Source organism: Phascolarctos cinereus, unplaced genomic scaffold, assembly GCF_003287225.1.
Source record: "Phascolarctos cinereus isolate Bilbo 61053 unplaced genomic scaffold, phaCin_HiC Scaffold_5;HRSCAF=322, whole genome shotgun sequence".
In the NCBI taxonomy this organism is placed as follows: Eukaryota; Metazoa; Chordata; class Mammalia; order Diprotodontia; family Phascolarctidae; genus Phascolarctos; species Phascolarctos cinereus.
In genome coordinates this window covers 59458732-59473509 of record NW_027555958.1, presented here as the reverse complement: position 1 = coordinate 59473509, position 14778 = coordinate 59458732, and the positions used below count along the sequence as shown (strand labels likewise).

Here is a 14778-nt window from a genome sequence, read left to right as displayed (position 1 = left end):
AAGAGTTGGACATGACTGAAATGAATCAACAAAGCAGTTATACTAAATGACTTAGCTGATTGTGATGTACTGGAAAGAGCTCTGGACTTAACAGGATACCCTTGGGTTTGAATCTGGCCTATGATATTTACTAACTGTGCAGGGCGGATAACCTCAGTAGTGACTAATTCATGATCACATCAGGGTCCATACCAGGCCAAGCTTTCTGCAGGCTTCTTTCCACTGCCATCTTTCTCTGTAAAATATTTTGCAGACAAGTCTGTTCCTCTTCCCTTGGCTGTTATTACCTTATGACACAGTGAAGAGTGTCCTGGATTTGAAGTCAGAGCCTGGGTTCAAATCCTGATTTTGTCACCTGTGTGACCTTGTACAAGTCAACTAACTTCTGTGGCTACACCTTGGTTTCCTTGTCTGTAAAGAGGGTATTGGCTTAGATTTCTTTTAAATTCCCTTCCATCTCTAAACCTATGATTCTCTGATCCTTAACATGGATACTCCCTCAAGTTGTGTCCTTAGCCTCCCTCTCTATGATCTCGTTCACTCCTACAGCTTCAACTTACAAATCTAAATCTCCAGCCCTGTCCTTTTTCTGATTTCCAGAGCTGCACTGAATCACAAGACAACCTGGGTCTGAATCCCAGCTTCCTACTTGTGTGACCATGAGCATGTCACTTACATCTTGCTGCCTCAGTTTCCTTATCCATAAAGAAGATTAGACTACGTGACCATTAAGGTCCCTTTCTGATTAATATCTAATTCTGTGATTTCATTTTTTAAAATATTTTTTTATTATTCTGAACTTGAGAAATAAAACAAGCATTGTCATAACAGTGGAATAGAAAAAAAGAACATTGCACTTGAAACTGCAGATCTATTACATACAACTTGCTATTCCTTTTAAATATACAACAAACTTATCATAGAACTTTCTTTTTTTCCCCTTCCCCTCTCTCAGAGATGGCTACCATTAGACACAAATATGCATATACACAGTTATCCCTTCCACATTGCGGGGATTAGGGGCACGGCACTCCCTAGATCTGGAAAATCTGCATAAAATTTTTTGGCCCTCTCTTCATACCAGAGATGTCTGAATTATCATGGTATTAAAAGATAAAATATGTTGATTTTATATAACACTGCACATATATTTTATGCATTTATGAGTTTCTGAACTTTTTCTGTGTCATCTGCCGGCCTTCGAATGCCATCTGGAGCTTCCACAACCCCCCCCCCCCAAATGCCCACTTAATTTCTTATGCCAACCTCTGATATATCGAAAGTGTGATGGGGAAAGTCATGATATGGAAGGGATAACTGTAAATGTCAGTTCTTTCTCTGGATGCAAACAGCACCTTCCTTCATAGGACCTTTGCAGTTAATTTGGATATTTATGATAGAGTGACTTATTAGCTCAAAGTTATTGTTAAAATAATATCGCTGTTACTATATACAACATTCTCTTGGTTCTGTTCATTTTGCTCGTCATTATTTTGTGCAAGTCTTTCCATGTTTTTCTAAAATCACTGAACTCATCACTTCTTATAGCAGAGTAATATTCCATCACAAACATATACCACAATTTGTTTAGCCATCCCCAATTGATGGGGATCCCTTCAACTTCCTTCTCTTTGTCCACACAAAGACAGGTATTATAAATATTTTAGAACATAGACATTCTTTTCCTTTTTCCCTAATCATCTTGGGAAATGGACCTAATAGTAGTATTGCTGGGTCAAAGGGTATAGTCAGTTTAATAACTCTAGATTCTGTGATTTCAAAGAACAGTGGATTTGGAATTAGAGAGCCTTAAATTGAGATTGGGGTCTAGATTTAGAGTCACAGGCCCTGGTTCAAATTCTGGTTCTGATACCTTACCTATGTGACCTTGGACAGGTCACTTAATTAACTTCTTTAGGTCTCCATTTCCCCATCATTAATATGAGAGTGACCTTGGGAAAGCCACTACCCACATTTGGGCTTCAGTTTAATTGTTTATTTATTTTTGATGAGGCAATTGGGGTTAAATGACTCACCCAGAGTCACACAGCTAATGAGTGTTATGTGTCCGAAGCTGGATTTGAACTCAGGTCCTCCTGACTCCAGGGCCAGTGCTCTATCCACTGAACCACCTAGCTGTCCCCCTTCAGTTACAAGACAACTGTAAAATAAGTAGTTTGATTTGGTGCTAAGGTCCCTTCCAGCTCTAAATCCTATGACTTTATGATATCTAATATGATGTCCAGATATATTATAACAGCCAGATATTACACAATATCTGGCTGAGTTTAACCTTTTAGTGGCTCCATTAAGTCTGAATAAAATTCAAACTCTTCTAAATACAGAAACACCTCAGGGTTTTTTTTCCCCATACTTTTCTCTTATTATGTTGCACCATGCACACTACACTTTTCTGCCCACAATTTTAGTCTCAATGTGTTCTGTGTCCCTTTCTTTACTTGCTGAGTTCCCAATGAACCTTTAAAGCTTAGCTCAAATACTGCTTCCTCTAGGATGCTTTTCCTCATTACCCTCTTGGTAACAGCCCTCCTACCCACCCCTATACCTAATAACACTTTTTTTTAATACTTCCATAGCACATAACATTACAGAGAATATGTATATTATTCCTTACACTAAAAGTTACATGAGGGGTAAGGACACTGTAACATAACCTATGTTAATTCCCCAAGCATACAGCACAGTTGCTGCTGGACACACTAGGATCTTAATAAATGTTGAAAGTTAAAAATAATGACTGAGAGTTAACAAGAATAAGTTAAATGGTATTCAGCATAAATGGTTCAGTATATTGTTTTAGAAGATCTCAATAAAATAGTTAAAGTAAAAACAAGTTTTGGTACTTAAAAGGCTATATTTCAGTTATCAGAAATAGCTATTATACTCCCCTACAATGCTACATAAAAGGGGACTGATGTATTCTATTTTTCAATCACCTTGGTCTTGAAATGTTATATCAGCTTTAACTTTTGCATCTTAACTCTATTTTATGGGAGGGAAAATAAGAGACAGTGGAAAGAAAGAACACTGGCTCTGGAAACAGGAGTTGGGTTCACGTCCCATCTCTGATGATTATTAACTATGTGACCTTGGGTAAATTCATTTAAGTTCCATTAACCTCAGTTTCCTCATATAAAAATGAGGAAGCTGGATTAGCCCACCTCAGGAGTCCCTTCTCACTACAGCTCTCGGACCTATGAATCTAGAGAGGAGTGTCTGGGTGAATTACAGATCTATTAAAGGTCTGCAATCCAATCAAGTATTTAATGAGTACCAGAGGAGCGCAGAAGTAGTCTAAGACCCTGACTGGGAGAACTAAAATTTACACACATGAAAGAACAGAAAATAAAACAATATATAACTAAGGTGCTGGATGTTAGGATACAGATAAGAGGCCCAAGGAGCTGAGATGAAAGGGAGATAGATCAATCATAGGTAGAATAGTTAAGGAAGGCTTCATAAATGAGGTGGGCCTTGAGCTAGGCCCTCAAGGAGGGGTAGGATTTGGAGAGGTATAAAAGTTAATTCCAGGTGGGGAAAACAGCATGAATGGAGTCAGGGACCTGAACGTGAATGGGATGTTTGCAGAACAGTGAAAAAACTGGCTTTATTAAAAAGGGCTAAGGGCATGTGGCCTCATGCTCAGCAGCATAGCAGATATAAAGATGCAACGTAACAGTCCTTGCCCTCAAGCAACTTATGGTCTGCTAAGAAAATACACATAATACAAAGTACAGTGTGATAGAGATAAATAATCAAGATCAATAGGAATCTTTGAGGAAAGAATAATTTCAGCTAGAGGTATCAGAGAGGAGGCAGCGACTGAACTGAACCCTGAAAAAAGGAGGTCAGCAGGTGGGGGGAAGGCGGGCTCAGATGCATGGAAAAAGAAGGAAACAGATCAATACAAAGAAAAACTAGTAACCTAGTCCAGCTATTATAGACTATGTGAAAAGAAGTAATATGAAAGAAGGCTAGAATAGAAAGGTAGGATAAAGAGTGTGCATTTCATCTCACAGGTAATTGGGAAGCATTAAAGATTTTTCAGCAAAGGACTGAGACAGTCAGAATTGTGCACTGGGAAGATTTTTCACAGCTTTATGGAAGGACAGCCTGGACACAGGGAGGTCAGTTGTTATAACAGTCCTGAAGAGAGATGATGAACCACTGGACTATGCCCGGGGGGGGGGGGGGGGGGGGGAAGGGCAGGGCACATGTAAGGAACGGTGTTCAGTTGGGAGCCCTGAAAAGCGGCTAGAGCATCCAGAAATGACAGACCAGGAGACCATGGTGCATGAGGAGCAGTTAAAGAAACCAGGTACGTTTAGCCTAAAGATGAGAAAACTTACGGGGAGACATGGTAGCTGTCATGTGGAAAAGGGATTAGATTTGTTCTGTTTGTACATTTCGGAAAGGGTTTGAAATACATAATCTAACTTGATCGTCACAACAACTCAGTGTGGTAGGTGCAAGGAAATAATTAGCCACATTTTACAGGTGAGGAATCTGGGATTCAACCAAATCAAGTAACTTGCCTGTAGTAACACAGCCATTTTGACTCCAACTACTCTACCCATCATACCATGCTGCCTCTTAAAATAGTGGCACTATTTATTAGAAAAACACAGGATTTTGAGTTTGAGGACCTGGATTTGAATCTGCTTCTGTTCTCTGTGTGACCAGAAGCAGTTACTTCATTTTCTGCGCCTAGGATTCCTTATCTGTAAAATTAGGATGAACTAGATTATCTTTAAGCTCCCTTCTAGCTCTAAAATTATAGGAATCTCAATTTTAAAATTATTAACAAGTCAGAGTCTCCTATTTATATCCACTATAGTACTTTCTGCAAAGTAGGTGCTTAATACATTGATTTATCTTGGTTGCTAAATATCAGCTTAACAAAATATAACTTCATTTATCTTCCTATTACTAGCACCTACCTCATAGGGTTGTGGGGAGGATCAAATGAAATAATATTTGTAAAAACTACTTATTTAGCACAGTCACTGACACATAATAGGTACTATGTAAACGCTTAGTCCCTTCTCTCTTCTCCTTTCCTCAGGTATGTCTTAACAATGTATCAAACTTGCAAGTTAGCACTTAAAGGGAAAATTATACTTTAGTTTTCAGAAGTGAGGAAAAAAATAAAACTAAAACAAAATGCAAAACAAAACAAAAACAAATGCAGAAACGACAGCAGTCTTAAACCTCGGAATGGGAGAAAGCATAATGCTCTTCCTATGGGAACAAACTGAGCCAATCAGTTTACAAGTAAGTCCCAGTAAGGGGCCCTAAGTGTACAGATGCTACTACACCCTACTACTATGTGTTCCTCATCCTATTTTCAGACATACAGGCAGCCAGGAAGAAAAGATCCTCAGTTTTGGCAGAAGTCTGTATGAAAAGAAAAAAATAAAACAAAACCCCAAACGTACTGCTACTTATACTAAGTGTGTGAAGCTTGTGGACTGTCAAACTTAATAGCTTTTATTAGTAGCATTAAATTAATTTCATCCAAAAAGGACTGAAGAATCACCTACTTTTTTTTTAAAGTCAAGTATTCTTTTGTACAGTAAAAGGAATATTTCTATTTTTTAAAACACTCAGATTTCACTGAAGCAAGATCAGGAGGTGGCAACAAATGACACCAGATGTGAAAATCTGCACTAGGTTCAAGTTCAGCAACTTGGAAAGGAGACCAGCTGCAATTCCCTTCTAATGCTGGATCAGCCATTAAACATGTGTGATAGCAACCTTTGGTTTCTTTTTTGTTCCCCATAAGGATAATGAAAAGCAAAATAAAACTTACACACAAAAAATAACCTTTCTAGTTGAACACCACAAGCATGAATGCAAGGATAATTTAGTATTTACTGTGGGTTTCTTGGAAAAAGAGAAGACTCCCAACCTCAAACTTTAAAAAAGTCACGTTTCCAGCATTCATCTAATAAGCTTTTATGGGTATGAAGTATTTGTCATGATGAAGCATTCAGCCCAGATAGTTTTAAGCCACACTGAATCTAACTATCTGACACTGAATGTGGTAATGACTGCATTAACAAATAACTGTGCCAAGAACTAATCAAACTGGTCAGTTTATTCCTTTACTCTGGAGTTCTTAATCTTTTCTGCGTCATGGGCCCCTTTGGCAGATGGTGACACTTATGGACCCCCTTCTCAGAAGAAGGCATAAAATAAAATATATAAGATTACAAAGGAAACCAGTTCTATTAAAACAGTTATCAAAATAACAACAAGCAAGTTTGGAGACCCCCAGTACCTACAGACGCCACAGCTGCCTAAGAAGCTGTCATTGTGCTAGAAGAAAGACACAACAGACATCTAAATACTGAGCTACTTTCATTTAAGGACAGAGAGAGGCCTGGAGAATAACATGTGAAAGCTCCTCATAACCAGGATCTCACCAGCAGGTAATTCCTCACCCTTCCAGCTCAGTCCTCTAGGCGCTGAGGTCAGCAGAGAGAGACACAGACGTCTTCAGACAAAGCTCTATCTTTGTTGCATCTTGAGTTTAATTACACATCCAGGTAGGTGTTTTTGCCTGCCCTGATATTAACTCTTGATCATGTTAAGTCAACAAGGAATGCAATTTCTCAGATTTTCCTTCCTAAAAGATTGAGTAGAAAAGAATATTGCAACAAGAGAATATTACCCTTGGTGTGGCCAACTTAAGCCTGGATCTGACAGCAGAAGCAAACAGAAAACTAGATTGGGCAGCAAAAAATTTCTGCAGACTCCCATCAAGAACCTAGTAGGTTAGAGCAGAATTAACAGAATGTGAAAACAATTCTGTTAGCTTTTGAACTTGAAATACAAGGTGAGTGGGGAAAAAAATGGGGCACAGAGATGGTAATCCCAAAATAGAAAAATGGAAAGGAATGCCACTTTGTGAACAGGACAATGATCTTAACATAAGTATTTCTGGAACATAAAAAGGCCTGTAAATCCATACTCAGAAGGGGCTTGCTAATTAATCAGAAGCCAAAAGAGTTAAAGTTATCATGTGCAAAGCTGATAGTTACCAAGTTACCAAAAACAAAACAAAACGCCTAGCCCCAAACCACAAAGCAGAAATTTATAGTCATTGGTTTCACCACTAGAGGTTAGCTCTACATCCTCACCCCCAATTTCCTTGCTAAGATTTTCTTTTCACAAATAAACTACATTCTACTTCTGCAGGTCTGCTGAAGCTTTATCCTTAAATAAGTCACTTCACAGGTCCTCTGGTACCACTAAAAATACAGTCAGAATCATGGTGAGGAGAACTGCTTAGGGAGGACTGCACTTAGCACAGGTTTGGGGAGTCATAAAGATGGGTCAGCAGGGACTGCTTTGCTCAACAAGGAAAAAATGATCAGGCTGGTTCTGTATGAGCTCTACTCTGCCAAAAGATTAGTGGAGGAGCTACCTCTCAAGATAAGAGCCTTAAAAAAAGAGAAGCTAAGTATTTCAATAATTTAAGCCAATATTTCTCAATCTATGTTCCACAGAACCCTACAGTGTTCTGCAGAACAGTTCTGCAGAACAGTCACAGTGTTTCTGTGAAGAAAAAAAAAATTAAAAGACAAACCCACATGCCAAAAACCAATATAAAGCACTGTTAGTCACGCAGAGATTGATAAGAAATTGATCTAAATATATGGGGCCAAAAGTTGGCCTTGAGTGACTGAAAGTTCCCAATAACATTTGATAAGGCAGAGTTGACAATTCTTATCAGAGTATGTGTAAAGTTAATATATATCCATTTACGTTCTTAATTTCATTAGTAAATTTTTTTATATTAGTGCTCATTGTGATTAAGTAAATAAAATGAGAAAGTTTGAAGAGGCAAAAAAAAGTGTTATTAAACCCCTACTCTTGATGGTAAAACAAACATTCATAAATCTTGGTCAAATACCAAATCACAAACACAAAAGAAACACAAACATGATAGTTAACTCCAATATGGATTTACTTCTAGTGAGTCTGATATGGATACATTGTCACAAACCTTTCCCAAAGTTCTGGCAAAGTTATAAGATGCATTTACCTACAGAAAAGTAAATTTACAAGCAAAATCATAAGGGAAAAATGTGTTTTTTCAAAGCATTCCCTAAAAGATCTGTTTACGTAAAGGAAAAATTAAAATTGTTGTCAAATGTTTTCCTGGGTGAGCTACCACCCAGGAAAGTTGCTCCCAATTACAAAAAAATTATTAATAATGAGGAGGCCATAACACTTTGCTTCATTTTGTTTCTAACACTTGTCAAACTTGCACAGGATCTTAGATCTCGGGCTGGAAGGAGCCCAGCCAGCCCAACCTCCTCATTTCTGGAGGAAAGAGAAGCTGGGGAAGGTTAGGTAACCTGCCTGGGGCATAACAGATAGAAAGTCTATTATATGGCAGGTTCAGGATTTGAACCCTAGTTCCTGGTCTCCAGTCAGTACTCTTTCCACTGAACCCAGCTATTTTGAAGAAAATACGGAAAATACAGAGCTAAAAAAAGTATTCTTATGTTATATGGGACCATTAATAGTAAGCATACATTAATTTCAAAGATTTTACTACAAGGTGACACTAAAGATTTATTTAAAATATAGAGTTTTTCCACTACAAAAAATTTAAGAACTATTTATTTGAAGACCAAAACAGTTCAAGACAGCAAAGACCTTCAGGTTTCCCAACCCGGAAGGCAGTCGGATGATCCAGGGTAAAAGGCCGAGTGCCGAGGATCCCAGAAGTCTCCAACAGGCACCTTCAGTCCCTGAATGGGCTGGGGTTCAGCTCTGCCAGCACCAGCAAACAAACACACATTCTTCTCTGTGCTGACACGCCACACAACACAGCTTCTCTCCAGGGCCTGTTTATTTAAGAAACCAAATGCTTTGATGTTTTTGTAGAAGTTGTGGAGTTATGTGTAAGGAAGAAGTCAGTGACAGACACTAGGGGGAGGAGGTAAAAAAACAAAATAAGGAACAACTCATAGCTACATGAATCAGAGGTTCAAAAAGTACCACAGAAATTGTCCAATAATCTGAGTGCAGATTCAGAAATTAAGAAAATATATTTCAGATAATGCAATAGCTTTGGACAAGACATTTCACTGTTTTAAGGTGGGATGAATACCTGTCTCCAAAGGAATTCTTAAAGGAAAAAAGAATGTTTTGAAGCAACACAACTTAAGCAGCAGATATTAATAAGTTATCTGAAACTTACTCAATTTTTCTTTCATATGTACAAAGATTATACATACCATGAATGTAACTTTTGCTATCATTTTCTAAATATATGTATTTATTTATTTTTAGTGTTTGTTTTAAAAAAAATTTGAGTTTCGAATTCTCTTCTTTCCCCCCATTCCTTCTCCCCACCCATTGTGAAGGCAAGAAATGTGATCTCAATTATACATGTGAAATCATGCAAAACATATTTCCATATTAGCCATGTTGAAAACAAGAAAAATAAAATGAAAATATTATGTTTCAATCTGCATTCAAACTCCATCAGTTCTTCCTCTGGAGATGGACAGCATTTTTTATCATAAGTCCTTCGGAATTGTCTTGGATTACTTCATTGATCAAAATAGCTAAGTCATTCACAGCAGATGATCATACAATATTGCTGTTACTGTGTACAATGTTCTCCTGGTTCTAATTCACTTTGCATCAGTTCATATGACTCTTTCTGGGTTTTTCCAAAACCATCCTACTTGTCATTTTTTATAGCACAATAGAATTCTATCACAATCAAATACTATAACTCCTTCAGCCATTCCCCTATCAATCATCTGAAAGAGAATCTGTTAAAAGCCTAGTAAGAAAACAAGTTATTAGGCTCAGGAGAACAGCATGTAAAGAATAGGATTCCCACATTTAAACACGAATTTTTTTTTTTGCTTTTCACTTAAGAAATTTTAGTTAGAGATCATTTCGGTTTGTTTTTTGGCAACTCTCCCCTTGTTCTTAGTAGGACTCAAGATGTTTATTTCTCTACATAGGAAATTTATATTGATTCCTCCATGGGAAAGATGAATATTAATTCCAATTTACCAAATATACTTTATATACATTTAAATAGTATCTTGAGTAAAAGTTCAGGAAAAATTTCCCCCAGGGAAGACAAGTTATAAAATATATCCACAAGTCTTCTAAAAATCTGGAATATTAGATATCAGTTCTTTAGAATATATCACAATACTTCATTTGGTTTTACTTTTATGAAAAGATGGAGTTCAATATTTGTCAGATTCTAAAAAGCAAAATCAGTCTTATGATGTATAGTACCATTATTAATAATCACTAAAAATAAACAATTTAAAGGTATATAACTTGATAAGACCCTCTGGGGTTTAAATTATTTTTTTGTTTCTACATTATTTTATTCTTTTTCATGGTAAACAGTAAGAAATCACAAGAAGTACTGATCTACATTAAATCATGGAATTCAGATACAGAATGGTATACTGGACAGTGCACTGGCTTTGTTGTCAGTTAACCTGAACTTGAAATGTGGCTCGGAGACCTACTACGGATGTGACCTTGGACCTTAACTCAGTTTTCTGTAAGAGAATGGGGTTGGACTATATGATCTCTAAGACTGCCTCCAAGATTCAATTCCCATTTCTACCAAAGAATCAATCTGATCTTAGATAAGAAAAATTTTCTCCGTCCTCTTTCATCTATATAATTGGTGATACAATTCAAAATTGCTCTAAGCCAGCAGTGTCAGAAGTCAAAAAGAAACAGATCCCTAGGGGTGCATATTAACTTAGAAAACCACAAATTAACATTACCAATGTTGCATTGAATTTTTATTTATTTTGTTAAACATTTCCCAATTACATTTTCATTTGGTTTGGGCTCTACTCTCACTCACAATTTTGCCATTTTTGCCTCTACTGGAGTTGACTCCTCTGCTCTACCACTACAATAATGTTTTTATTTAACAGCTGTTGTTACAATGATGTCCGAGCACCCACTCACTTTAATGAACTTGAAATCTATCTTATGAAATCTAGGGATACTGAAAGGTAGAAAAGGAATGATTGTTAGACAGCAGCTCTTGGCTACAAAGGTAGCTGTTTAGGAGCTGCCCAGCTCAAATATCCCTAAGTTGAAAGTAGCATCGGACTAACAAAATCTACTATTTAACAAAGCATGTAAATAGGAAATAAGTTGAAGAGAAGATCCTTGAAGACAAACCAAGGACAATAAGTATAAAACAACAATAATAAATTAAGATATTGAGAAGGGATAAGACCATAGTAAGACTATAATGATTAAATTAAACTAAAAGGAATGTATATTAACAGCTGAATTTCATGGCCTATCCTCACATTCTTACATCTCCTATTCAATTAATTTGGTATAACAGATTCCAGATTCTCTTAGAACAGTTTTCTTAATTCTTTACCTGTTGCTTTAAGGGGCAGTGTTGATAAAATGGTCCTTTCACCACAGGCAAATAAACGTGAACAAACAAAAAGCTGCCTCAGCCAGACATTTTTACAGGTAGTGTGGTTTGGAAAAGGGAAATCCTTGACTGAAGGAGTGTATCCAGCAGCAGCAGCAGCAGCCGCCGCCCCCGCCACCGACCTGAAGGCGGGGTAACCACCAAGGGAGGAATAAGGAATGTGGAATAGGAATGCATAAGACTAGCTGACCCAAGGAAAGAAGCTATGAAGGGGAAGAGTAGAAAAGATGTTTAGTAAACCATAGTTCTCAGCAGACCCTAAGCAGGAAAAGGATAACTTAAACAATTTTTTCCCCCTCTCTTTGGCCAGGGAGACATTCTACATCTCCAACAGTAATATCATCCGCTGTCAACCACTCCCAAATATAAAATCAACAGCCTTCTTAAATGCTCAGTTTAAATACTTTCAAGCAACCAGGTGCATATAGACTGTATATTAAGTCAGATTGTCTCTGCAGGTAAAATTTGTGAATGCTCTGAGTCTTCTGGCTCAGAAAGACATGTGAGGGCAACATGACATAATGGAAAAAAGCAATGGTATTGTAACTGAGTTCTGCTTCTGACCCTTATTAGTGTGAGACAAATCTCTTAATCTTCTAGACCTTCAGTTTCCTCTTTTCCCCACCCACAACACAGGGAAATAGTGAGCCAAATGGCATGTAAATGGTTAGATAAACAGCATAGCATTAATAGAGAACACTGTAGGTTCTGATTTTGGAATTCGGATACATGGAAGATGGGTATAGAGGAAAGAAAGAAGCAGTAAACATGAGTCTTTCTCCAAAATGAGTGAAAATGATATTAGGCAATAAGATAATAAAGAATACCAAAGAAAGTCAAGAAAATAACAAATGAAAATACTGAAAGTAGCATTACTGGCTTCATTAATATTTTTTAACTATACAAGCTAGGGATGCCTAAGTTGTACAGAATCAGAAGTAGGCAAAGGCCAGATGATGATTAGGCTCCCACAGAAAAAGCTGTGTTATTGGAAGGACAGCGTGATATGGTGGCAAACACATAGACCTTGGAATCAAAGGACCTGGATTTGAGTTATTCCGCCACTAGTGTGTGATTAGTTAAATTCTCAGCCCAAGTTTCCTTAGGGGTGGGGAACCTGTGGCTTCCAGGCCACATATGGTCCTCTAGGTCCTCAAGTGAGGCCCTTTGACTGAATCCAAACTTCACAGAACTAATTAAGGGGCTTTGTTTGGATTCAGTCAAAGGACCTTGCTGGAGTACCTAAAGGGCCACATGTGGCCTGGAGGGCTAAGGATCCCCACCCCTGCCTCATCTGTAAACTACTCACTTCATGGAATTGTGAGGAAAAAGACTTTGTAAATTGTAAAACACTGTATAAATGTATTTAAAGGAAATTGTATAACCCTTGCCTACTCAACACAGTAATTGGCACAATCTAGGAATCTTTGCACTACCAGGAACTGACGTTTTGCATGTATCTTATTTGCAAAACTGTTGTGTAAAAGATTTTCAACCCAACTCTGCACATATTGGTCAAAGCTCCTAGTATTCTGGGAGATCAGACATCATAGAACAGAGTAAAGGCACCATCCTTTCACTTCTAAGTAATTTTGTTTTTCTGTTTAAAAAAAGTTTCAAAATAACTTCAAATGACTACTCTTAACTTCTGAATACCCAAGTAAAGACACTTAAAAGGACCATCACAATAATAATGCCAGCAAATTGACAAAACAGTTTTGTTCCCCCGAAGCTTTTTTCACCTAGGATTCAGTACTTAAAGAGTACTATTACTCCCAACTTGGGGTGTGTGATAATGATTCCTTATGGGGGCGGGGGGGGGGGGAAGGATGGTGAAGTGCATTATTCGGCTTCAATTTACTTGGGGGGGCGGGATGGAGGAGAGAAAAAATATGCTTCCCGATCCCCTCCCCCGCAAGATTCGCACAAATTACCAAAAGGTCACATGAGAAAATAAAGACACAGGATGACACCCCAATGGCGAAACACAAAACCAATGAAACCAGAAACTGCTCGCACCCCCCCACATACACCTCCACCCCCCACACCCGGTAATGCCCAGTTCAAGGTTCGGTAGTGTACCGCAGAAGGAGGTGGGTACCAACGTGGGAGGCCCGACGAGACGTCTGGGGGTTCTGTGGTTTGTCGGGGCAGGAGGGAGGAAGAGGAGGAAAGCCTCCGGAATTCGGTGCTCCCTCCTCCAAAGTCTCGGGGCGTGGGGGGGAGGCGGGGGAAAGGAGGGGGAGTTTAAAGGCCCAGGGCCTCCCAACCTGGGGAGAGGCAGGGAGGGCCCCAAGCTGACACGTCAAGCGTCCCCCCCGCCCCGGCTTGCGAGAGGCGTCGCGGGGGCGGCAGAAAAGAATGCTGGGGGTCGAGGGAGGGGGCTCACCTGGTGCGTGTTGTTGTCCAGACTGGCCTCGATGCCCTGTAGCGGGCTGCAGCCCTCATCCTCCCCGCTCGGGCTACGCCGCCTCCGGCCGCCGCCCGGGCCGACCTCGGCTCCCCACAGCCGGCTCCCCGGCGAGGGGCCCGGCGGGCCGGTCAGCAGGGCAGTCCGAGTCCCGGCAGCCAGCGGCTGCGGAGCGTCCAGCCGGTCTTGGCCGGGGCCGGCTGGGACCGCGGGCAGCAGGAGGAGGAGACCGAGGCCACGGATCCAGAGCGAGAGACCACCGACGGCGGCTGCAGCAGCTCCCCGGGGCGGCTCCATCGCTGCCGGACGCCGACGCCGACACCTGCAACCTCAAACGCCCGCTCCCCTCTTCGGCGGTCCGCCACACCCCCTCCGCTGATCCTCGTCCTCATTGGCTGCTGCCTGCCAGGCCTCTCCAGCCCCTTAGGTTAGCCTGCAAGTCCGTCTCACCGGTGCCACTCCCCATTGGCCGGCATCGCCTCCAGCTTCGGGCGTCTTCGATTCGGACGCCGAGGCACGGAGCTGATTGGCCAAGCAGCGAGGCTTTTCCAGGGGCTTTTCTGATTGGTCGAGAGTGGTTGAGGTCATCGCTCCCCCTGCCCAGCGTATTCGTGGCCAGGCTCGCCGAGTTAGCGCTGGAGGAGACCTGGGGAAGGCTGCAGTGCGTACAGCAGGACTTTGCCGTGGCGGCTCTTCCCCCTCACCTTGCCCCCCCTCAACTTGGGAGCCAAGCCCCGCGCCCGCCCGGATTATCTCGAACTTCCTTCTCGGGCAAAGTCTGGCAGGGAATTGGGGGTGTGTGGGAAGATGGGGTGGGGGCTGTTAACGCAACCGACAAAACTCTCCCTGGGGAATGTAATCTAGTAGCCGG

General features: G+C 40.3%; 1 protein-coding gene across 3 annotated transcripts in view; it reads right to left on the bottom strand.

Moving 5' to 3' along the window:
* Window positions 1-14284, bottom strand: part of SORT1 (sortilin 1) — a 69076-nt gene extending 54792 nt beyond the window's left edge. For 2 of the 3 annotated variants that reach the window (XM_021000686.2, XM_021000692.2), the window contains exon 1: window positions 13887-14284. In XM_021000686.2, coding sequence (XP_020856345.1) covers window positions 13887-14204 — 318 coding nt within the window. In that variant the 5' untranslated portion in view covers window positions 14205-14284. Of the gene's footprint in view, window positions 1-6697; window positions 6718-13886 lie in introns of those variants that run through there. The other variant, XM_021000701.2, reaches the window with a different exon arrangement.
* Window positions 14285-14778: the final 494 nt, after the last annotated feature.